The sequence below is a fragment of the Chlamydotis macqueenii genome, chromosome 7, assembly GCF_036417535.1.
Source record: "Chlamydotis macqueenii isolate bChlMac1 chromosome 7, bChlMac1.mat, whole genome shotgun sequence".
Taxonomy (NCBI): domain Eukaryota; kingdom Metazoa; phylum Chordata; class Aves; order Otidiformes; family Otididae; genus Chlamydotis; species Chlamydotis macqueenii.
The window spans coordinates 30,746,154-30,771,566 of NC_141562.1; the positions used below are offsets into that span (position 1 = coordinate 30,746,154).

The 25,413-nt window shown below is 41.5% G+C and overlaps 1 protein-coding gene across 2 annotated transcripts; it reads left to right on the plus strand.

Annotated features, from left to right (window-relative positions):
- Positions 1-4,329: 4,329 nt before the first annotated feature.
- PLEKHS1 (pleckstrin homology domain containing S1) lies at positions 4,330-20,165 on the plus strand. Of its 2 annotated transcripts, none has more exons than XM_010121785.2 (14): positions 4,330-4,443; positions 5,686-5,777; positions 5,883-5,989; positions 7,346-7,480; positions 9,324-9,399; positions 10,052-10,156; positions 10,829-10,924; positions 14,483-14,593; positions 15,586-15,701; positions 16,989-17,198; positions 17,298-17,399; positions 18,244-18,379; positions 19,161-19,249; positions 19,686-20,165. In XM_010121785.2, exons 1-13 carry the CDS (start codon positions 4,413-4,415, stop codon positions 19,227-19,229), a joined length of 1,386 nt encoding a protein of 461 aa, XP_010120087.2. In that variant the 5' UTR covers positions 4,330-4,412; the 3' UTR covers positions 19,230-19,249; positions 19,686-20,165. The 2 variants fall into 2 exon arrangements, with proteins under 2 accessions (XP_010120087.2, XP_086607775.1); XM_086751649.1 differs by having other exon boundaries at positions 16,992-17,198.
- The last annotated feature ends 5,248 nt before the right edge of the window (positions 20,166-25,413 follow it).

Genomic DNA, 25,413 nt, shown 5'->3' on the forward strand with positions numbered 1-25,413 from the left:
TTGTGTAGTGTTTTTTTCTTAGAAGTTCTTTGAGAATGATATTTAATTTTTAAAAAAGCTATAGCAAATTTATATTGGCTTTGAAGTGTTTGGAAAATATAAAAATTACTAGAAGTAGTCCCTGGTCCAGCCTACAAGGGACTGCTGAAAAAGAATCAGAGGAGTTAATGAGTTTCCTCTGAGAACAGGAAAAGCTATTTGCCCTATTGGCCATGATGTCTAAAAGGAAAAAAAAAAAGTGTACAGAGCAGGTCTTTATCAGATTTTGTTGTACATTTACCATGAAGGACGCTAAGTAAGGACAGTTTGGGAGTTTCCAACTAATAGGTGAAATGGTAGCTGTCTGTCTAAGAAAAAAGGCAAAGTAGTAGTGTTATATGAAGCTCTTCCGTGCTCTAATCTGATACTCAAACAAGACACTCTCAGCATTTGCAAGAGGTCTCCTGGTAGACCAAAGGTTTCCTGGAAAAAGATGGTAGTATGGCACAAAGGAGCACAGGAATTCTACCTGCTGACTTACCATGAAAGGAATAAGTTGAGGCTGAATCTTAAACAATCTTTGGGCTCTTTCTAGTATATAAAATATACAAAGATCAGCATAAAATACCCGAAGACACTGCCACAGAGGAAAACAACTTGGAAAGACCACTTAAGAGAAGTAGTGAAAGAAAGAGAGAAAAACATGCCCTTGTGTGGGGACAAGTGTCTCTGTTAGATGAAGCATTACTGTAGATAATGACCAAAAAGCATTAATATTATTTAAGAATAAAATTTCCCACTGGCAGACATCATGTCTGTCTGGTGATGTTTATGTGCTGAGGGCTATGCCAGCAGCTCAGGAGTCTGAAGGAACCCATTCAGAATAAAGAAGCCTGACCCTTTCACTTGAGCAAGGCCAGGTAGCTGAATAGTGATTTACAAGCTGTAGGGCATTTCACGCTATTTCCTTACCAAATCTATAACTATTTTCTATCTAAAAGCAATTCCCTTGCCATCTGCAGGATTAGCTGAATGGTTTAGTGTGTAAAATCGTTATCATTAATGATATGCTGGCTGTTTCTGGAGAGAATGTAAAAAATTCACCTGTATCCAAGGCAGACACTGACCCTAAAGGAAGTTCATTGTCATTATGTAGGAAACATAAGAAATCCTGCCTCACTGTGGTATGTTTTAGTAAATGCTGCTTATTAAATCTGAACTTTGTTACATTTTATGGTGCTTTATCTTTTAGGATTCTTAATGTTGCTTTATCTTCCAGTCGTGAATGGAAGCTCAGGGGACATACAGGGACTCTTTAGAAAGCTGAACCAATAAAATCAAGCTGTGTCCAGACTTTTTTCTGCCTGAGTGGCATTTATGGGTACCTCAAATGTGCTTATTTTTTCATAGCTTGTTAGTGAATAATATTCTTCTGGATTTCCCCGTTCAGAACAGTCTTTAATCTGCTTCCCATGGCAGAAACAGGAATTTCCTTGTGGGTCATATTTCAGGGTGTTTGCATTTATACATGGGCTATAAGAAGGCAGTCACCATGCCGGGCAAGGACACGTAGTCAGTCACCGGCCGGGCAAGGAAGCAATACAGGGAATCTGGAAATACTAAAAGGTGTATTTGTCTAAAACCTTCTACACTATAACAACATTTTGCCTGTAAGTATTAACCCAGTTTTTTTTCCTTATCTTGGTATTGTATTTTTTAACTTTTATAATAGCCTACATCTTAATCATTTGCAGCATTTTATTTGCATTTTAACTGAAGTGGCTCATTGCATTTCAAAAGGTTGAAAGCAATCAAATCTCTTAATGCCAGGCATACAAAAATCTGAGGGGGTGTAATAATGGAATTGGCATTGTCTATTCTGAATTAGATATAACCTGTTTAAAATGTTGCTTCCCATTGAAGAGAAAAAAACAATTAAACTCAACAATTAAAAACTTTGTCTCTAAATACAGAGTGAGATAGCACAGCTGTAATCTCGGGGGTTTTTGTTCTTCCTGCCTGCAAATCTTGACTTTTACTGAAACCTTGAAGAGGCTTCTACCCTGTCACAGGCTCTTGGTACGTTGTTTTGCAAGAATTGCATCGTTTGCCAGTTGCAGTGACTGTCAGCCACATTGAAAAGAATGTTGCATTGCCTTTCATTGCAAGCCCAGGCGTGTGCCCCTGCTATTCACATTAACAATTTGACTTTGTGTGCAGTCATTTTTAGTTTTGGAATTTGTTTTGGTTTTTTTTCTTTGTCCTTTTTATTAGTAGGCAATAGATGAAAACGCTAGCAGTAAATTTTGTAACAGTCTGTCATAGCGTTTGTACAACAGCTCTTTCTCCCAAAAAGGCAAAATTTGAAGTTTTCCCTAAAAAAAAACAAAACCAAAAAAGTACAGACAGAAATATTCTGCAGATTTCTTCAGTGGAGCTAAGTTTGTGGTGGGTCACTCTCATTTACAGCATGGTATTGCCTGGAACAGGAGGTGTGGAAGTCTATACTTTTAGCTGTGTGTCAGAGGTAAAATTTTGTGTGTAACCCGCCCCATGTCAGGTGAGTGAGGCCAGAAAATAACCAACCATTTCTGACCATCACTCCTGACCGTACCATGTTTACTTGTGGGACCATGGAGTAAATCACTGCAGAAACAGAAGCAAAGGAAACCCCTTAAATCTCTCTGTCCAGACAGGGAGCTCAGCAAAGAACTAGAGAACAGCACTTGCAATCCTTCAAGTTTCCCCAGAAGAGGCTCTGCAGCTTCAGGTGGCACACATGTTGGAGACTGTGTAACCTTGTAGCTAACAGACAACTTCAAGCTGAGTTACTAAAAAGAGAGGACTTGATTTTGCAAGGAATGAGAGCTTTGGGGTAAGGCAAAGGGAAACTTCTGAAAAGTTTCCTAAATGATGTTACAAACAGGCATGGCATTACAAATTGGAAATGTAAGTACATGAGAGAAACTAGATCTGATTTTAAATAAACAAGAAAGTAATTGTGAGATAATAAAAAACTGTCCAGTGTGCAAAATGTAATGCCATTCATGCAATTGTCTGTGAGGAGTGCAGAGTTCACATATGAATTGCAAAGAAACAGCAGCGCTTTGGAGGTCTGGCTCGGTTATCCTGGCACCCAAATGGAGGAGTTCTCAGAGGAAAGCACCGAAAGGCAAATCAGCTCAAAAAAAAACCCAAACAACCAACCAAGGGAAGCCCATTAACCAAACCCACCTTTCACCTTTTAAATGCTCCATCTCTGTGTCCTGCACTTGTCAAATCCCACACACTGCTGCCTGCACGTTTCGCTAAAGGGTTATTTAACAAAACTTTGGAGAAGTCTGGAAATGCATCAGTGCATTCTGCCTCCCTGCCAGCCTCTGTTCCCATCGCTGCCGCAGCCTGGCTATGCCAATGAGCAGGTTATTTAACTTCTCAGGTTTACAGTGAGATTCCCATTTCCCTGGTAATACTGGAGGAGACATTGCAAAAATAAGTTGACGTAAATAAAAACAGATGCTCTCTGTTTACACCTCTGAAAAATTGCAATACTAATCCACCTCTTAGAAAGCTGTTCATGTCTTTCATCAGTGTTTCTAAATTGCTCTGAGGGCATTGTATGAAGAATTATAGTCTTGCAAATTATTATAATTACCATAGTATTATGATTTAGAATTTCTAAATAGATTTTAAACTTTTTAAGCTAAGCTAAGCCTATTTTATACAGGGCTGATCGCACTGTGTCAGAAACATACATGGGATGCAATTCTGCTGGGTTACAGGTGTTGTCTTGTGCCAAGGAAGGGGCAAAATGAAGTTATGTTAGATAGATTTAGATTAGATATTAGGATAGATTAGATTAGATTTTAGGAAAAAATTTTTTACAATGAGGGTTGTGGAAAACTGGCCCAGGTTGCCCAGAGAGGTGGTGGAAGCCACATCCCTGGAAACATTCAAGGCCAGGTTGGATGGGGCTCTGAGCAACCTGATCTGGTTGGAGATGTCCCTACTTCTTGCAGGGGGGTTGGACTGGATGGCCTTTAAAGGTCCCTTCCAACCCAAACCATTCTATGATTCTCTGATTCTCTGATTCTATGATTCTGTGTTGGCAGATCTCACCACTTTCTAGGCAAATCATATTATTATAGCATATAATGTATAATTTACTTTATAATATAAGATATTATGATGTATAATAGTATGCTTAAATTAATAATAATTATTATAATTATTTATATAGCTTATTATAAATTTTTCTGTGTTTATTTTGTATAGTTTAATCATCACTACGAAAATAAACACTTGTGAGATATTTGTTATTTTCTCAGGCAACCGTGTGTGCAGTGAAATGCTGCTCAGCAGGAAGCAAAGCAAAAGGGATTAGCTTCAAGATTTTTGCTCTCTTTCCTGTCTGGGTGGAAGAAACAATCAGGATGGCTTCTACAAGTAAAATAAATGCTGCAGGTACAAAAGTTCATTCACTAAGATTTGTCAGTAGTAAGACTGAATCAGGTTTCCGTCCATTCTTTTCAATATATGATACCATTCTCTTTGCCCTCCTCCTGCAAAGGATTTTGTGGCTCAACAACAGGTGAAGAACAAGAGAAAATAACAACTGAAAAATTTGGAGAACTCATCTGGAGTTACACTGTATGTTAATTCTGCCCCTATGCTGCTTCCTTCCTTAAAGAATCTGTCCTAAATGCAGCATTTCCTTTTACAGCAGAAGTTTTCTTGTCCCTGACACAGAGATTGAATTGACTGTGAAAAACTTTTACTGACTGTAAAAAAAAACCCACTAAAATCCTTAAAAATTAAGTGGGATCTGGAAGCCTTACCTCCATTGAAGTCAGTAGTAAATGAGATTTCAGAGCTAAGCATTTCTTGCATCACCACAAAGTTTAGTCATGTTGTATTTCCCAGAACTTATGTATATTGTCTACTGTCTCTTACTGGAAGAGGCAAAATGAGGCTGACTGTGCTCCTTTCAGTCACTGGATTCTTAAAAAAAAAATCCTAATTTGCCATACACGGTTTATAGCTTAAAAAATTGAATGAGATTGCCACTCCTTTCATTGGGTGTTAAAGTGCATTAATAAAACTGAGATTTTTATCAGAAATTCACCAGTGATTAGAAAATGTGACTCTTAAACTACAGCTGGCCACAGAGTATGCAGGCTGTGAACAAATACATGCAGGCATTTTTACTCCCTGGGGTTTTAGCTCATATTTTGCTTTTAAGACTTTTTCCTGTTGTCACATCATGATTCGTGGTGTAAGATGATCTTTGCTTAGGTGTATTTGCACCCTGTGCAAATTGAATGCCATGTACAAATTTCATTAGGGGGCAGTTTACCGTCTTTCAGATCACTAATTGTGAAGTTAAATAGGACTAGACTCTATAAGTTAAATAAGACCAGTTAAATAAGACAGAGGTTCACGATATCTTCCAAGCCCCCTACATTGTCACTATTATTTGTTTACAGTTTGGGGCAGTTCTCAGTAGTAACGACATCAGGGAAGCATGGCCTGGCTCTGTATTTCATAGCCTTGATTTGTGTTTGTCTTCTCTAATTGTAATGTGCTTTATGGCCATTTATGCACAGAAACCCAGTGCTCAGCAACAACTGCCAGTCAAGCAGGTCTTTGTAAGAGATTAACTGGCAACAAATTAAGCAATGGTGCCGTTCATTTCTCTTTGATTAGTGAGAACTCAAAATACATCCTGCCCTGAAGGTGGAGTCTGCAAGCACGGATTCCTCATCAAGTCACCACCTCTTCAACTTTTCGGATCACAGGTATACTAGCACAGATTAGTCATATTCCAGCAATCCCTCAACAAGCATCTGTTATTTCTGCTATCCTGAATTTTAATGAGAGACAAATTACTTTCTCTTTGGCAGAATTCCTGGAAGAGGCGTTTTTTCATCCTGTCCAAATCCAGCAAGGGGAATTACATCCTGAAGTATCTAAAAGGCCAGAACATAAAAGGCTCCATAGCTGTTGATCAGTATGTAACTCAAACACATTACCTTTTTATTTTAAGTCATGTATCAACACTCTTAAATGGCCACTGATTGTACAGACACTTGTTCTGATGGAGGTTCTTGACCCAAATCCTCCTGAACTCCAGAAAAGAGTCTCCTGGACTTTTGCAGACTTTGGGTGCAACCTGCAGTGTATGATATATGTAGAAAGAAAAATCCTAAATTGCTTTGATGAAATTTGATACATTGATGTGAGTGATTGTGGTGGTGTGGTATCTGCAAATCAGAAATCTTTGCTCCATGATCCCAAGGGCTGCATTCCTGTACTAGAAGAGATTTTATCTCCTGTGAGGACAGTGCTATGCATTCACTCACACGCGAGTAGGGATGGGCTGTGCCACTCTTAACTATGGCGTGCAAGCTTTCCCACCTTACAGCTTTACAAAGTGCTTTGCAAGTTGTGCAGAGGTCTCCTGGACTTCACATAGCCCTTTGGGCTGATGCTGGCTGCCCCACTGCCACTTACTCTGCTGAGGAATTGCTCTGCTTGGCTCATTTGGGTTGGTCATTTCATCCCTCTCAGCACAGTGCCCACTGCAGCAAAGCTGGGTATCATTGGCTTTGTACTAGCACCCTTTACCATGTCACATGTGGTATGAGATAGATAGAAGGGAAACTGTAAATGTACAAGTCAGACCTGGAGCTTAGTATTCCAGGCTCCTGGAATTGTTAGGCATGGAGGTCACTGGACTCACATTGCTCTTGTGCTTCTTCCATTAAAAGGATTTACATTGTGAAGCTTTCAAAAAGATTCTAGCTTGCTCAGTTGTGTGTGGTTACGTTATTGCCATCATTATTGTTGTTATCAGTTTTACTAATTTAACTTCTTGGAATTTAATGGAGGTAGCGCTCCATTTAAGTACCCATTAAGAGTACTTCTTGTCTGATCCTCTTCCCCTCCATTAAAACACTATTAATATACAATTAGTTTCAAATCAAATGTATTGTTCTGTAGTGGTTCAAAAACATCTGCCAGGAATTTTTCTTACTATCGTTTCTTTTCGAGATGCTGTGTTAGACCAGCAGCCCCTTTTTTCAGAAATGAAGATACAAAATCTGGACACGAGTCATTGCAAAAGTTGATTTAATTTTTTTCTTTGAAGTTTTCTTCATTGAAAGACCACCTGTTTTGAATGTGTGCACTTATTTGCTTGAGAATTTTTTTTGTGGAAAGACGTTTACCTCTTCCCGTGTGGGTCTCATCATATTCTGCTGTGCTTAGAGTAAAAGCGCACATATACACATATGTATAAGTGTGTGTATGTTTGTTTGTATGTATGTATAGTTATATAGGATGTTTCATATGGTTATCTTAACAGAATCATAAATATTGAAGTTGGCATAAGCAATTCTGAAATTATGGAAATGGTGAGGAAGATGTTTAAATGCCTTCCTGAACAGGTGATGTCCATCAGGACTGGAAACAGATGTTACTACCTCATTGGGAGCAGCAGGTAGGCTTAGAAAGATGTGTAAATGCAATATGACATTATAGTTAAGCTCATGTAGCACTAAGCCTCTGCCCCAAGGCAGGGTCTTACTCCTTCACAGATGCTGCAGTCCTTTCCTGTTTCTCAGCTACTGATGGCACAGCTCCGGGATGACACAATTCAGCTGGTTGATCCAATAGAAAACTGCTCTTTTCTACGTCTTTTTTTTTCCCCTGTGGCCAGGTTAATTTTTGGTGTTTCAGACAGGTGAGCTAACCTTCCCTGCAACCACAACCACAGCGTTACAACATCCAACCTGTGAAAGTAGTGGGAGCAGGTGGCTGGGAGTGGGCATGGCAGCGGCAGTACATCAGTGTGGCAGTGCCATATCAAACTGTACCAGCTAAAGGTCAAGTAAGAGCAGAGAGCTTTGTCTTCACACCTAAAAACTCCAGGGAGTTAGGAAAGCTTCTGCACATTATGGATAAATCACAGGAAATAATATTGCCCTGTAAAGTAGATTGTTAATCAAGGGAAGCAGACTGAAGGGGAAAATTTCCCCCGAGGGAAAATAGATCCTGAAAGGAACAACTGGGGCCTTTACTGCAGCAGGGTGGTGTGCTCCCTGCTTTCCCAGGCTGCAATCCAGTCCTCAGCAAGGGCAGAGACTGCTGCTGTCAAGGTGATCGGCCAAAGCTCAGTTAGGTGAGGGAGGACATTTGGCACAGTGCTCCTCTGCTGCTGCTTCCCAGCTTCTGCTCTTCAGTTTCCCAGTCACAAGCATGTCAGGGTTTTTTCTGCCTTTGTGCAGAAGAGCAGCTGATGTGTGAAATGCTGATAAGCACAGAACAAAAACACATACCTGTGTGTTACTTGAGCATGCCACCCCACGCCTTCCCCCTGGGCACTGCTCTCACGGACCATGCTTGGTGGGAAGGTTCCAGAGCTAATCCAACTAAATTCACCGCAAGCATGAAACAAGGGCTTCAGGGTCCTTTTGTAGAATCATAGAATAGTTTGGTTGGAAGGGATCTTTAAAGGCCATCCAGTCCAACCCCCCTGCAAGGAGCAGGGACATCTCCAACCAGATCAGGTTGCTCAGAGCCCTGTCCAACCTGGCCTTGAATGTCTCCAGTCATAGGGCATCTACCACCTCTCTGGGCAACCTGTTCCAGTGCTTCACCACTCTCATCATAATTATTTTTTTCCTTGTGTCTAGTCTAAATCTAGTCTTTTAGTTTAAAAACCATTACCCCACATCCTATCACAACAGGCCTTGCTAAAAAGTTTTCCCCATCTTTCCTGTAGGCCCCCTTGAGGTACTGGAAGGCCACTATAATTTCTCCACAGAGCCTCCTCTTCTCCAGGTTGAATAACTGCAACTCTCTCAGCCTGTCCTCATAGGAGAGGTGCTCCAGCCCTCTTATCATTTTTGTGGCCCTCCTCTGGACTCACTCCTCTGGACCCACTCCTTTCATGGCATCTTTCTCGTCCTGCTCACCTAAATGCATTCCCAAGCCTTGTTAGCTGTCTTTAGGCAGAACTCAGCAGAGCAACCTTACACACAGAAAATGAAGCAGAAAGCACAGGCCCACCTCTCCGTCTCTCTCCCTCTCCCTGTCTCTTGCACACGCACATGCAGCCCCCCCTGCATACCTCCCAGTCCTGGGCTGCACCTCTCTGAGGTCAAACTTTGCCACCTGGCTATGGACACCTGGGCACTCTCTCTTGAAAGGAAGGTGCAGGTTTTCCCTGTTGATTTCAGGAAGCATTATTTTGGGGCCCGTAGGAAGAAGTGGGTAGGCAAATGGGTTTTCCTTGTGTTTTACCTGTGAGTAGGTAAAATTTCTGTTGTTCCAACTTACAGGGAGGAAACAGAGGACTGGTTCACTGTGATATCGTCAGTCTGCAGGGAGACCAAAAGAGGTGGATGCTGCCCTCAGGTGACATGTTACTGCACTTGATTTTTGAAAGAAAGAAGTCTAATTTCATTAGGAATCTGTGCAAAGGAATTTTCCTGATTTTTGCCTTGCAAGTTGACTCTTGCCTTGGTTAATCAGAAATTCATTTTCCATATAAATCCTATACCCTAGCTTTATGCATTTAGCAGGCATTGCACAGTCTGTCTGTGCTGGGATTGATTTTATATTGAAGGAATCTCTTTGAAGAGCAAGCCACATGGACATTAAGAGATGATTGACATTATGCTGCAATGAATTGCACCTTTGATGCATCAGAATGAAAACAGTGTGTCTTTTGGTTATATTTACATGCTGGTTTACAAACTGATCACATCTAGTCTGTCAATGTAGGAGCAGCTGGAAGCTCTGCTAGTTCAAGCTCAGGCCCAAGTTTCTGCACCTAGTCAGCCAGGCCTACTAGTTCAGACTCAGCACTAAACTACTTACATCCCTACAGCTTCCACTCAGCTCAAAGTGCAAGCAGGGCAAATTTATATCTGCCTGAAAAAATGCCATGTAGACAACCTCTCTGAGCCATTAGAAGTAAAATTTGGACTAGTGGGATGCACTGGTACATTGTAGTGTCTGCCCATCAGGTGCTTTTCTTCTTACACTGCTGTCATCTTATTTCTAGAACCAAGATCTTCCAAATCCAGAAGTCATAAGCCGGCCCTCCTCTTTACCACCATTAAATCCTGTACATAAAACCACTTTCCTGGAATGGCAAAGCTACCAGAAGGTACACAGATTAGCCATCCTTAATAATGAGTTTGCTCCTGGGACTGACTGTGAAATTTGATTTGTATAGCTGCTTTTTGCCATCAAAAGTTCTTCAGAGCTTGTGCAATGGTTTGTTCTGCTCTCTGGTGGGGTTCCCAAATAGGGCCAGGACGGTAACATCAGGGAGCCCCCACAAAGGAAAGACTTTTGAGGAAAGTCTGGTAAGCAAAGGCAGGTGTTAATGGCAATGAGAAACAATATTCATTGGCTTTCTCAGCTGACTGGCAGAGATCAGTGGGCATAAAATAAGCCCCTGCAGATTTGCTTTGACATGGCTTGGCAAAGCCGTGTGATGATTGTTTTGACAGTTGCCTCCCACATTCCTCCTGTTTTGTGATTGTGCATTTTTTTTGTCTCTCTCTTCAGGCTGTAAAGCCTAGAGGGGAGTTCAGGTCCAGTTCCTCTGTGCCTTCCAGATCTTCCCCCTCAATATTTAAACAGAAAGAAAGGAAAGCATTACTGCTGTCCCAGAGCAGTTGCAGTCCCCATCCTCTGGTGACAGGCTGAATAGCAGCCAAGGGTGTGTTGGTTTTCTTTAGTCACAAAGTTGTGTGCAAGTGGCCCAGCTGGACAAAGCTGAATGCAAGTGAAGCACCTTTAGGAGGAGTAAACTTTTTTCTTTTGCATACAGGAGGATGGTCCCTCAGACGACAAGAACAGGCCTAATTCAGATCCTGGCCCTCATCAGGCTCAGTGTGACTCATCAAGAGGAGTTTTTCCAAGCTTGGTGAGCAGAACAAATCAAACAACTCTTTTCTTGCTCTGTCAGTGGAAGTGACTGTTTGCTTTTATCTCACCCAAGTGTCTGTAACTATAGATTATTCATCTACTTTCCCAGCACACTGAGTTGGTTTTCACTATGACAGTTTCCTGAATATAGTTAGCCTGTTGACGTGTTTAGCACTGAAAATAACCTTCTAAGAATTTGCTTTAAAGACCCTTTGTTTACTTTATTTCTTAGAGGCAGATCCTCAGAGTTTCTGTGCAGCAATTGCAACTTGTGGCAGCTCGCACAAACTTGATCAAGAAAACTCTCAAATTGCATTGCTCGAGGTTTTACTCCTCCCATCACATTTCTCAGCTGTGCCACAGTCTTCCTAAATGTTTTTTTCTGCAGCCTTTCCCAGTAGCAATTGAATCAGTGTGACTGAACTACAGAACAAGGGCTTGTTAAATTGAGGCACACCTCAGGACTGACCTTCTGTAAGCATAAATACGACTTCAAGTAATTTAGCTTCCATATCTGGGAGGAATGATTTTAAAAGAAACAATTATGGATGTTATCATGTATTACTGGCAAAGTGTTCTGACCTGTGTTCCCTGAACAAACTCCTGCAGCAGTTTTCAGATGGTTTTCACCCATCCTCTGCCCTGGTTTACTGCCTTTGCAGCAGAGTCCACAGAGCAGAAGGCACAACCAAGGCTCCACCACACCCATATGCAATTCAGCAGCTGAGTTTAAACCCATCTTTATTAGGAGTTTATGCATTGGATTATGACCTGGAGTGGTTGAGATACAGGGAAAAGAATCTCTTCTGCTATCATAGCTAACAGGGTGGTAAATCACATGCTGCAGTCACTGCCCATGTATACAGGCTGGCATCCAGTATGAGATAATACAGCTAAATTTAGTGGAAAGAAGTGAAAATAGTTGAAATTACATTGCAATGTCATGGGCAGTTAGCACAGCTGAGCTGATGCACAGTACTTTATGAAGCTGCAATGATTCTATTGTGAGTCTGAGCTCTGAAATGCATTGAGTTAACCCTTAGTCAGATTTAACTAGTGCTGCTCTGGATGCATACCACGGTGCTCCTTCTGTTTCCTTCTTATGCATGCCTTTTCTGTCTCATTGTAATTCTTCTCATGTTTATGGTGCCTCAGAGATCATGTATTGTATGCAGCTGTTTGAACCAGGACAGAGTGACCATGAGGGTTAAAAGATAAGGAATTTGGATTTTACCTTTTTAGCCTGAAGCAGAGGAAATAACAGAAAGCTCATATTTCTGTTTCAGCGTGTGTGAAAGTAAATAACCTCACCATGGAGCTAACAAGAAACTAAATTGTTCATTTGATAAAAATATTTCACTCGCCTTATAAGTTCAGTGCCTGCCAACAGCTCTGGATCTATTCTCTGCTCCATGATGTCTAGACAGCTGACTTCCAGATTAATCCCTTGTATTTACATCCTGTTAGAAGTATAACTCCACATTTCTAGTATTTGATTCGTTTTACTTATTATCAGTGGTTCCCTCATCCAGGCCCAGATCTTGAAAACTCTTTGGCCAGTAGCTATTACTCATGCAAAGTCAGTGTCAGTTGAGTCCAGTCATGCAGGCAGGGACTCAGCTACCCAGAAGAGGTTTGGGGACCTGACTCTCTTTCAACCCACATTTTGGAGCTACCAAACCACATCTGACTTAGCAATTCAGTATCAGTTATTTCAACACACAGCTTTCAATACCTGAAATGCATCAAAATAAGGATGTCTATCACCCTGTACTGCGCATTACTATGTTGCAGGCACCTAGGCATCTTTGTCAGAAGTCTGTCTTCAATATCTGTTAGACAGCTGATTTTTTTAAAGAGAAGTTTCGCTGTCCAAGGGCAACACATAACTTTTGACCCTTTCCCTTAGGAGCCTAAAACTAACAATTACTCAGTTGTTCTCCAGGTATCGTTTCCGTCTTGTGCTGCAGCCAATTTTTTCCATCATCTCTTTCTCTCTCATGTAAATGCACACCCTGGTTCAACAGAGCCTTAAAGAACTTGCTTACCTGTACATCTCAGCATAAGTGCACGCTGAGGTTAACTGCACTGCTCTGGTTGTAAAGCATCTGGAGGAATGGAGATGTTGGTAAACCGCTTTAGGGAAATGCAGTGCTGCTGCAGCTTAATCTTCTCCTTCCCATTGTCTCAATAATCTGCAGTGGTGCCAAGGGGAAACACTGCATTTGGCTAAAGGTAGCCACTATCAGGGACTGAAGGCTCAGTTTGAGAAGCTGATGAGTGGTGTCTGCCCTTTGAAGTTTTCTTGGAGCTGGAGGATCTCAAGACTTCGTAAAATCATCCTCTTCCCCCTTTTCCACAAGTGTTTACTTGTTTGATTGATCCAAAGCCCTTGAAAAGGCAATAGGAAACTGGCTCATGACTTCATATGACCACAGAACCAGTCCTGTTCCTGCTGAGGTTTTGTTATGCACTTTTTGAAGGACCACTTGTAGGTTTGTTCTGACTCCTACAGCATGTGCTTTTTATGTCATTTATACCAACAAGGAACAAAAATGCAGTCATCTTTAATTTCTATTCAATGCCAGTTTCTTCTCCTTACATGTAAGAGAGTAATTAGTTTAATATACTTTACCTTGAAAACAGTAATATATTCTGTGGCATATTTAGCAATTATTAAAATGATCACCATGGAAACCAAGGATGCAAGTGGAGAGATAAAAAATGGTTGCATCACAAACATGGCATGGGGAATTGTATTGGGAGGCAGCTAAATACTAATTACCATACTTTTCATTTTAGTGAAGTCAACAAGAAGACATAAAAATAAATAATTTATCTTTGTGACTTATAAAGGTAAACTTGGTGGAGTGATTCATTTCTCCTTGACTTACCAAATTGCTGCAAACACCAGGTATTTCAGGTATTTATGAAGGCAGAATATCACTCAGGACACAAAAGACTCAATGTCAGATCTCCAGGCTTCTGGGGTATGTTCCAATTCATGGAGAAGTATAAGTTAATAGACTCTCATTAGTCAGGGAAATCCCAAATTAATTATTTGCTTGATAGCAGTTAAAAGGTGCTTAAAAAGGACAAATATCTCCCAATCCACTTCTAGATTTTCTATAGATTTTTTTTCTAGTATAAGGATTTTAGAACTGAATGCAAATAAAAAATCTTTTGCACACAAGTGACCCTAAATGCATACAGATCCATGCATGCAGCGTTTAACCCACTTGATTTTTAAATAAAATAAGAGTTTTGTGAACATGCAGCCAGTTGCAACTGCCAGGTTACCACAAGTACATCCACGAGAAGTGCTAATATTAGCGGCCAGTTTTGTCCACGTGCAGTGGATCTTGTAAGTAGGAGCACAACTACACAAACCTTGTTCCTGAAACAGACTGGCTCTGAGAATATCTCTCTGAGCACGTCTTCCCATCTTTGCTGTGGATATTTGTCGGTTCTACTACTTCTCCATGTAAATGGAAAAAGATGTGTTAGATAATGTGTATAACTGAACCTGTTAAATACAAAACAATTATTTTAACAGGATAAAAATCTGGGAAAGAGTGAGGAAAATCTCGTGTCATCGGATACAGATGAAGACATCAAAAAGGATGAAGACAACTATTACCAAACTCCCAGCAATATTTTAGCAAAGGTAGTTTATCAGCTGTGAGTTCTGCTGGCTTGTTAATTGCTCCAAGGAGACAGGAGACATTTAATGTGCCAAAGAGGAACTGGTATGATGAACCACCTGGCAAAAGAAATATGTAGATAAAGCAGTAGGTGATAGAGCTTTCATTTGTACAAGAAAAAATACACTAGACTGATTCAAAGGATCTTTCTGGTAGAAAGTGGCATTTTGACAAAAACATTGCTGATTTTGTTGAAATTCCCCAAATTGACTGTTTCATTGTAAATGGCTTTTGCCTATTTTATCACAGTGATTTTTTAATTAAAAAAAAAGTGAAAACTTTGTTTAGAAAATGTAGCTGTATATTATTTTTGTGTATTTTAAAACGTAATTCTGTAGAAGCATCAGTAAGCTGTGTAAAACAAAGCAGTACTTTAAAAACAACCTGAAACATTTTGGTATCTACATTTCACTGTGAAACAAGGGAGCAAGAGAAATCACACTGGTAATTTTAAACAAATTTTGGCACTAGTATGAGAGGCTAATCTCTCTAGGCTTGCCATGTAGTTAGTGGTCAGGAGAAGCTAAGTGGTCAGTCTTCTGCAGAAGTCACAGCCTCTCTCCGAAGACTGTGAAGGTAACTGAAGGCCATTAACGATATGATTTTGTCATATAATCTAAGTGCTTTAAACTAAGCGTATCCAAAGTACGAGACTCTTATTTCAACCTGCTTAAATTAAACCAAAATTTTTGTGGTAGAACTTTAGAATATAGCTAGTTATGTCCCAGCCTGAAAGAAAAGCAAATGCTAGTGTCAATAATACCAGATCACATTGACTTCTAAGTTTCAGCCACCTTTCTAGCTCATGGTTTCTGGGAAGTGACTTATTTGGGGAAAGTTAAGCTATATTAGCCAATGTATTCAGACAACATGAGCACTGAGGAAAATAAGGAAATTAAGATTTTTTTTTTTCTGTAGGCAAGGATATTTATGTCTTGTTATGTCTTTCCAACAGGGCACTACTGAAGTATTAAAGCCTGACCCTACAGCTGAGTCTCATGTCCCTGTGCAAGAGGAGCCAGTGCAGAAGAACCCAGTAAAAGAGAACGTTTATATGTCAATGAAATCACTGTGAGTAACAACTTAATTAAGGCTTTGCAAATTGACAGTGATATAGTGGTAAAGATAGAGCTGTCATTTGTGGTATTTACATAACAATATCTAGAGGCTGCATCTTGTTTAAATGAGTCCTTCTTTGGTCTTGCTTCAGAAAGTTCAGAAGTCGTGGGAATACCAGAGTGAAATTCAAACTCATCAACATGAAATTTAAATCCACATTGCAAACTCGTGCATTTAGACAGGCTCTGACGATAGCATGCAGCACTTTTTGTTGACTCATACTTTCTCTAGGCTTTCATGACATAGCAGCCCACCACTTTACTCAGATACCGCAGCCAAGCTCCAGCAACCTTTCAGAGAGCTACTCTCCAAAGCAGGCAGCGTTATCTAGTGGTTAAAAGAGAAAGTTAGACATGGGGCATTATCTCCCAGCTTTTCCAATAAGAAGTTACGTGATCCTGTGATGATCTCCTTCCTTCCATTTTCCCATCCAAAGAACGGGTCTGATGCTGTACTTTGAAGATAAGGTGTTTGACATGTCACAAAAGAAGACCTGAACTTTGTGTCACAGTTGTAGTGCCACAAGAAAACTACAATCTCCACAATGTAGCGGAGTATACTGAAAAGAAGTGTGCCTACCCAGTAAAACCATACCTCCTGAGCCAGAGGACTGGTTATTAGCTGCCTGCCACCTACAGACAGTCAAGTCTTACTCCACCTGGTGGGAGGCAATTGGAAATGCAGACCCACAAACCAGTTTATTCCAGTGGATTTACTCTAGCTCATCTGTGTTTTTGAGAGCCCCTGGTGGGAATTACTGTAGAAACCTCACAAGCCTGAGTTAAAATATACCGAGAGCAGCTTTTGCTACTAACCCTAGACTTGTTTGGGGTGTGGAGGGGAGTTGGCTCTGGCCATTATAATGTTTATCAAATAAACCTAAAAGGCATTCATACACATCTGCGTTATTGTATCTCCTAGGGGACGGCATTACATCCCCGCAGAAGCCAGTACAGCCAAGTCCACAACCTGTACTCAGTTTCTCTGTCAAGGCATGTTGTTAACTGGAATGTTTTCAGGCTTAATAAATAGTCTTTAAATACTGAAAAGGTTTATTTTGGGATTTATGGTCCGTTTTTAGAAAGAGTTTATTTTACTTAGCTGTAATTTTGGCCACTGGATATTCTACAGGAACTTGTTGTTCTTTGCTTCACTGATGGCTATTTGATCCGCTTCAAACACAGCCGGAATACCTGGAATGGCCAAAGCAGTTCATTTTTTATCACCGTTACTCTTCAGTAGGTTGCTGGATCAGAGTTCCCAGCTCACATGCAGATGTGATGGGCTCCAGTCTCCTCACAAACACCAAGACAACAGTGCATGTCCAAGAGACTTGGAAGCAAAGAAAGACCTAAAACTCCCAGAAAGCAGCACTAGCCAGCAGCCAGCCCCTCGGAGAAGGCAAAATTTGTTACCACTTTCAGTCGTTCAGTTGTCTATACTGCTCAGGTAAGCGTCTTGTCCATTTTTTGTTGCAGAGAAGACAGATAGGAATTTCATGTGTGGTACTGGCAGAGTATTTCTAGTCTCTGATGTTTTCTCTTATAGTCAAGTTACAGATGAGACCCAGCTGCAGAAGTTGGATATTTTCATCCCCCTGGGTGATATTAACAGTTACCTAAAACTTATTGAAGCAGCAGGACAAATATGGTAAGTTCTGGGTGTCTTGCGATGGTGCCTGTCAGATATGAATGATAGACAATAGTCGTAGGTACGGAAGTGTACAGCCGTACACATTCACGTACAATTTTGGCAGTGCAGAACAGGGCGAGGTCAGTGTGTGCTGGCACTTCAGTGCTTCCTTTCGGCTCTGAGTACTTGAGTTTCTATTTCAACTGCTGTTGGAAAGGACTACATAGAATTGAGATCCCTTAGCATGCTGTGTAATAATTAGCGATGAAGTCCCACCCCAAAAGCTATCTTTCTAATATTGGTGTGAAATCACCTAATTGCTGCTTAGTCCCTTTGATTTGGTGAACCACATTGATGTCATGTTTCAGAGATATATATGGAAATATATCTTGTGATAGGGTAAATGGAGCCTTTCAATAAAAAATCTTGCAGGCTTTAGTATAGGTGGCTAATAACCTTTTGTTATTGATGATAAAGCCAAAAATTAGGAAGCACATAAAAGGGATAGACTTCAAGTCCCATTTATTTGACTTCTGTAACCCTTTATGTACACTTAAGTCTTACGAAGAAAAAGGGGATTTGTGGAAAGAGGTGACATCCTTTGGAAAGCCGTAAAACTTGTCTGTCACTGGGACGGGTGACTGGGCACAGAGGAAACCTTTTCCAAACCTAGTAAATTCAGTGTTTCACTCTCTTTTCATCAAATCCTTCCTTAATTTTTTTTTTTCTCTTTAACCTATTAACCTGTGTACGTCATATGGGTGGTACCATGAATGCAATCCTGTTCAGCCATTGCCTTTCTGTTAGCGCTAACTGGATATCCCATATGTTTCCTTTATTGTCTGTCCTCCACGTACCCTAGTGTTTCACAGTGGACTGGTCCTTGTCGACTGGGGTGTTTGTTTAATCACGGAGACCGTATAGTGGCTGTGAACGATCTGCAACCCCAGGATGTGGAGGAGGCTTACTTCTTCATCAGCAGGTCCACAAGAAAGGAGGTAAGCTTGACTGACCTGAAGGTGATCATCAAATGAATCAAGCCAAATGAGAAAGCAAGTTGCTTCTTGCGTTTCAAATGACTTCATTCAAAGCAGTTTACTGTGTTTTGATTTTGACATGAAAAACTTCAGTATCAAATAGCTGAGGTAGCATCTCTTATTGCTGGGCTGTTTGGGGAATGGAAGGTGAGTACTGCTGTGTTTAAGGACTTGATCTCAAAGAGTCTGAGCAACCCCAAGAGATACGATCAGACAACCATAAATACGATTTACATCGTACTTTTTGGCTAAGGCCCATGAATTGCAACTTTGGGAAATAAACCATTGCCTCCAGTGGATGTGTAGTTGCTTATAGCAATTTTAGGTATTGAGGGCAGAGCCGTAGACACCTACCTGCTATTGGTTATCCACCATTACATATCTCCTTGTGTGCTACCACTTTTTTTGAAAAATGTGGGAGATTCCTAAATGGTGCCTTAACACCACTGTGCTCTGCTCTGTGTTGATGTCTATGTTTCTTTCAGATGGACTCATATTTCAGTATCCTGGTTCTCTGACCCATACTTGAACTTACTCATATTTGAATTTTGCTGAGAAAGTTGAGGTCATCAGATGCTGTTAACATCTAAAGAAAAGAAAGTCAGTCTCGGCAAGAGAAAAGTACTCATCTCTCTTAACAGGGCATTTTTATTTAGCTAGTTAAAATACAAGTCAGATAGTAGTACAAATGTGGATCAGATATAACAAGCTATAAAAGTTTATTTTATTTTTTTCTTTTAAGGTGAAACTTACTGTATGTAGGATTCCACATTCAGATATCTTCCATGCTAAAGGCTGCTCGTGTTCCTGAAAATAGACCTCAATGATTAAGTAAGTGCCAAAGTTCAAGGGAAAAGATCAGGGACAAGAATGTGATACATAGTGTATGGAGGTAATCTTTATCTTCTACAGCTGCTAGATATTTTTTGTTGCTGAAGTACAAAGAATAGAGAACGTGGATTTCATTTTTATTTTATGTCCTAATAACTTGTTTTGTTGACATGAATAGCATGTGTTTGGCTTGTATTTCATGTTGGCTTATATTTCAGTTACATGAAAAAAAAAGTTAACTGAGGCTCAAATAATTTATGAAATCTTTGCACTGTGTATACTTTGTACTTCAGTAGAAAGTACTGGTTCCTGCCTCTGCTCACCTCTTCACACTAAGTTACATCGATTCATACTGAGCTCCTAAGCAGTTAGAGGTGTGGAAACAACATATATTTGGAACAAAGCCTTGTTTTCCCTTGTTTCCCCTTTGCTACAGAAAGTCAAAGGCAAGCTGAGAGCTGTACTGCTGGAAGGAAGGCTGTGAAACAAAATGTTGTGTAGTGATTCGGTGGGGCCTCCTCTTGTGTTATTATGCCCATCTTATGTTACAACCACAAAAATACAGTCAAGGGATGACAGGAAAAAGAGCCGACTGGAGAAAAGAAATTTATCTGGAGCATCTTTGGGTTCAGTGACAGCCAAAATAAGCCCTAAGTGAAGAATGAATGAATGGATTTGGAGAGGACTGGCCTGCTGTGTGAAAGTGTTACTGGTGAAGACAGCTGGGAAAACCAGAGAGAGAAATGGTGTCTGTGAAGGCGTCTGCACGCAGCCCAACGCAAACAGAGTTCACTGAAAGAGTTTTGATGCTACCAAGTACTACAATAGGGATATAATTGGTACCACAGCATTTCCAGAGCAAGTGCTCATTTCTTTCCCAAACAAGAACATTTCTTGTAAATATTTATTTGTGAGTATGTCGTGCTTCCATTACTGGTGTAGATGCATGGCTGATTTTCAGCTAATATCACACCGAAAGGTATTGGTGCTTGATATGGAACCTGCAAGGGTGCCTTTAGTTGATGCCAGAAGGGAGCTTTGCTCTGTGCTACAGTGGCCTCTGTTGCTTACAGAGACGTGGTGTGATATGGCACATATGCAGAACACACACATATTCTCTACATGGATATGTACACATTTGGACATATGTGTTTGTGTGAAGCTGTATTTACATACATATATATTGCTGTAAGAGAGATTGTATTAATACACAATGAGGTGGCAACAAAATGAATCACTGGCTTTGAGTAGAGATAAGTTTGTCTTGCCAGGTACAACAAAAATACCTACTGGGTTTAGCAGGCACAGGATTATTGATATTAAGAGATTTATACAAGCTTTGATGAAGGCGGATTTGGCCCAAAGCCCCCAGTTGAATTATACCAAGTCAGCTACTACAGTAAGAAACTGCATACACTAAAATCAGCATTGGTGCCACTTATTCCAGTAGTAAAATTGACAATGTGCTTCGTATACTTCCTTTAAAATCCAGTCCGGGCTTTTTAAAAAAAAATTGTTATAAAATTTTATTTAGCCAAAGATGAAAACAGCATTGGTAACTCAAAACAAACAAACACAAACATTTATACAATCTACTCAGACTCAGCTCCTATTTAAAAGATTAATTTCCAGACTGAATGTTTCCACAGCCTGTTTCTTCTGCTTTTGAGATAAGAGTGTTTGGGCCATGCTTATTTCTTGAGGTGGGAAAGGATCATTTTTTTTTAATATTTGTTTCAGTAATGTTCAAAGGCCTGCTTTTGCTGAGTTCTGCATAAAGACAGAGGAAAACCCCAGTTCTGGAACTACAGAGACTGAAAATGGAAGAACAGACATTCCTTGGGAGCTCTTCTCCAAAGCTACTATGGGACTCCTTTGCTCTGCACTGCTTCTTTGAGCACAACAAATCCATTTCTGCCTAAGGAGCCTCTGAGGGATGGAATGGCTGACCATCACCATACTGGGCTTCCTCCAGCTCTGTCGCTGTGTCAGCCTGCTAGGGCAGCCCTCCAGGCCTGAATCCTACAATCACAGGTCATCTACTTCAAGCGTGTTCACTGAGGATGTCATCCCTCAACCTTTCCTGCCCAAGGTTTCCCTAAGCTCTTCTTCTGAATTTTAGAAAAGGAAAGTTCAAAACTTCCTGTGTTGTTCCAAGACTCATCTCTCTGTATAATTAGGAAGCTTTTTTCCTAATATTTATCCTTTATTATCAGAACCTGATTTCTTATTGCCCTGTTTTCAGTGGGCATGGGGAATGTTTGATTTCGACTGTCTCCAGGGAAGTCTTCATTCTGGAAGGTGGTTTTTTTCACCCTGTTTTCCCTTCTCTTTTTTTTTTTTTTTAGACCAAACATCCTGCATTCTTTCAACATTTTTTCAAACATTTCCTGAAGGTGATCATATGTCACTGAACTGCAAGACAAATACCTTGTTTTCCAGTTATGGGTGAACAAAGGAGGTGAGACAGCTGTAAAGCAATTTCCTGGAATTTCATAGAGAAACATTTCCAAAAAGAGGTGAACTAGCTGAAGAAGCTGTGATCCGCAGGTGGTGGTGGGAGGAGAGCCACCACTGTGGAACCTGCACGTGGTGTTGCTGCTGAAGCAGATGTTGAACGATGCGTCCTCCTCCTCTCAGCCATGGAAGAATGTTACTTTTGGACAAAAATAGGAGTTGGGTAGATAGAGCATGCACAGGGTAATTCAAGAATATTTCAGAAAACTAGGGGATTAGTTCTGTATTTCAGTACACAGTTGCTGATATGTTACCCCATAATTGATCACTATGTCAGTTTGTACAATGATAAATGCAGATAATTAATGCCGCATATTGGCTAATTCATGACACGTAGAGATGCAATATGGAATTGACATCGGTACAGTAAATTCTGGTAGGGTGTGGGAAGTTGCCTGCTCACATGCGATTAATTAATGTGTTAACACTTTACCCCACATTGTATTCTGCAAATATCTCACTTTCTCCCGACACAGCCCCTCCTCCTCCTCCAAAGACTCCCTGTAACTTCCCAGTAACCTGCAGCTGAGTCACCATCAGCCTTTTTAAAAAAAGCTACCCTTAAAAAACAAGATCAACCTCATGCTGTAACATTTTTCCCAATGCGAAAATTTTACCTTTCTTACAAATGAGCAAATTCTGCTGAATCTCTAGGCTGCTTCTAGAAGTCATAGCAAAGGGAAATGCCTACATGCTTGGTATTACCCAGTGCTCACTTTTAGTCCCAGAAGACCTGAAGAGAAAGTCTTTAAGCCCATGCTGTCAGAGGGGTAACTGGTAATTTTTTAGATCACCTATAGGCATTTTAAATGTGTCATGTAAGCACACACTCTTAAAGAAACAGGTAATATTGTAGCTTCTTGTCGTAGCAAGCTCTGTGGTGTCAAAATCTTTTCTTAGCTGGTCTCTGGCTAAGTTTAGGGCTATAAAGGGTTCCTGACAGAGATGTTTAAATTGCCATGAGCCGAAATGCAGTGAATCTACAGACTAGTATATCTATGTAAAACACAGCTGGAGGAAGGCTGCAAATCCTGAAATCTTCTTGCACTCCTGATCCCACAAATTAACCTGCTTGGAAGCAGGGGCCAGTGCCGGCTGCAACATACACCACTTTGAATCGCTCAGCGTCTGCAAACTGGGTGTACAAGAGACAAACCCGACTGACTGCCACACAGATTACATGGTTAGCTAATAATTAACAGGCTCCTCACTAACTGTTTTATTTCCTGAAATTGAAGACAGCCAGTGCCTTTAGGTTGTTTCCCTGGCTGTTAATTCATGGCACGTTCCCAGGCTGCACTCACTCATTAGTGGCTGCTAATTTCCTCCCTTGAATTCCCAAATATGAATCATGCTCTTTCTGCCACTCTAGTACCCTTCTCCAGCAGGAAGGTGGCACTTGTCCAGGAAAAAAAAGCAAGTTCCAGAACAGAGAGAAAGTAATGGTAAGAGAAGTCTCCAAATTGGTGTGAGGTCATTGAAGTTAAGAAAAATAAGAAGCTCATTGTCCAGCAAGCACAAACCAGGCCACACAGCCCCCGCACTTCCTCTTGATGGCAACACTACCGAGAACTGGGCTTGGAGTCATACACTGATCGGAGAGAGCCCAGGTCCTGCAGGAGAACGAGTCGAGCCAGGAAAGGTTGTTTGTGGTGTCCATGTCCATCCTGAACCAAGCCACAGACAAGCTTTGCGTAGTGCAGCATCTGGCTGCAATGCATGAGACTGGATGTTGTTTGGAGTCCCTCCAACCTGTAGGACTCAACCAGACATGCTTCCATGTGGCTGGACTGTCAGCAAATGGAGTCAACAGAGGAGCAGCTGCCATAAAGGAAAGCGATGTCACTTTGCACACCAAGGAGAGAGCAGAACAGTGGTGAGCTAGGGACACCAGGTGCTTAATCTGTGTTTTGCCACAAATTTTCTGGTGACCTCAGGAGAGCCATTTCCTTGCACAAACTCAGTAAAATTCAAGAAGAGATTTCAGACAGGTTTGCATTGTGCTGTCTCTCACAATGAATGCGACCTCCAGCATCACGTTCAATACTACAAACCGCTTTCCCTCCCAGAACATCTGCTGGGAACACCTCCGTCAGACCTGAATGCTACAGGCGTGGGGGCTGGTTCGTTGATGCCCCGTGCGATGGAGAGATGATGATGTGCCTGTTCAGTGCTAAGGGAGAAGCCATCCTGAGTGCCCTGCAGAAACGTGGCTTACGCTTAGTCACTCTTCAGGCAGCACCGTCACGAGCGAATATGAGGTGATGGTGCCCTCCCACTTCCCTGCAAGGAATGGGCTCACCCCATCTACGTGCTGCTTTCAGAGCACTGCACTGAGCAGGTTCCATGGAAATCTTCTCAGTCAAATGGATTTGTCCGGTACTTAGGACCATATGAGGGAACATACTAATTTTTACAAGGATACTTCCTTGTTGGTGCTCCCTTTGTCAGTGCAAAGGCTAGAAAGAGAATCCTCAGCAGAAAGCCTTAACCACAGGACTGTCTACCTTCACGTTTGGGGAGCTGACAATGTAATCTGAGATGTACTGAGGGCTTTTTTTGATTTGTTTCCCAGGGACAGCCATCCCATTAATGTGCCTCACCATAGCCAGCCAGCAGGTTGCTGCAAGGAACTTGGAGTGTGCTGGGCAATTCCTAGAAATGCCACTGGAATTTCAAATGTTCCCTTTGGCCCCTTATCACTCTCTAATTTATTGCATAATTTAAAGAAAAGGAGAGGCTAGCCAAGGTTGATGCAAATCTTTCACTCAGCAAAAACACCTTAAGAGAAACTGCATCTCCACACTGCAGCAGCAGGATATTCAGTGGCCAGGAGCCCTTCGCTTGCTGCTGACATCTGCTCGGTGCCTCAGCCATCCCGCTTCCATCTTATAGCAGGACCAGCTCTTGCGGGGGGCACCAAGCCACTGGTGGCAGTAGGACTAGACTTGCAGCAGAGAGTGTCTGGCTGTGTTGAATTTTCCACCCTGGGGTGCCTGGGTCAATCTGTGCCTGAGAGCTGGTTTCTTTTACGACCCAGCGGTGGAGAGTAAGGAAGTTAAGCCGTCGATGGGAGCACTAAGACCATGGCTATTAGTGGTGCTAATCTTGTGATTTAAAATGCTGAATGGTTGCTATTACCGTCATTCTAGAGTTGATCCAGAGCCCCACTTGCAGGCTGCCAGCCCAGAAGTCTCTTCCCTGAAGAACTCAACACCTGTGCCACAAAAGCAAGCAAACCCTCCACATGGGCCCAGAGCTTCGGTCTGCAAGGTCTCCTTGAACTTATCTTATCTTCCAGTTCTTCCCTCATGGTGAGGAAACGGGGTTGACAAAGCTGATTAAAGGAGATAAGAGCCGAGAGCAAAGTCCAGCAAGTGGCTCCCAGGTGGCCAGAGAGCAGATGAGCCACCCGCACGCCTGCTCCACCTTTGGCCCTGATGCTTCCAGCAGCAGTGGCTGTCAGCGCTGATGGTGCCAGACAAACTGCTGCTGCATAATGCAGTAACAGCGCATAATCCCAGGCAGTGCTGTAAAATAATTACACGGTTTGTAATCAAGCCTAGCTGAAAATCTGAGACAGCTGGTGCCGTGAACGCTAAGGATGCTGCTGCCTCTTTCAGCAGTGTTACTGTGAGTACGGATCG

Excerpts from the sequence above, each read along its gene's own strand:
- PLEKHS1 (XM_010121785.2), top strand. The coding sequence starts at position 4,413 with ATGGCTTCTACAAGTAAAATAAATGCTGCAG. Across the intron at positions 7,481-9,323 it reads TACCTCATTGGGAGCAGCAG|GGAGGAAACAGAGGACTGGT; the intron begins GTAGGCTTAGAA and ends TCCAACTTACAG. Across the intron at positions 17,199-17,297 it reads CAGTTGTCTATACTGCTCAG|TCAAGTTACAGATGAGACCC; the intron begins GTAAGCGTCTTG and ends TTTCTCTTATAG.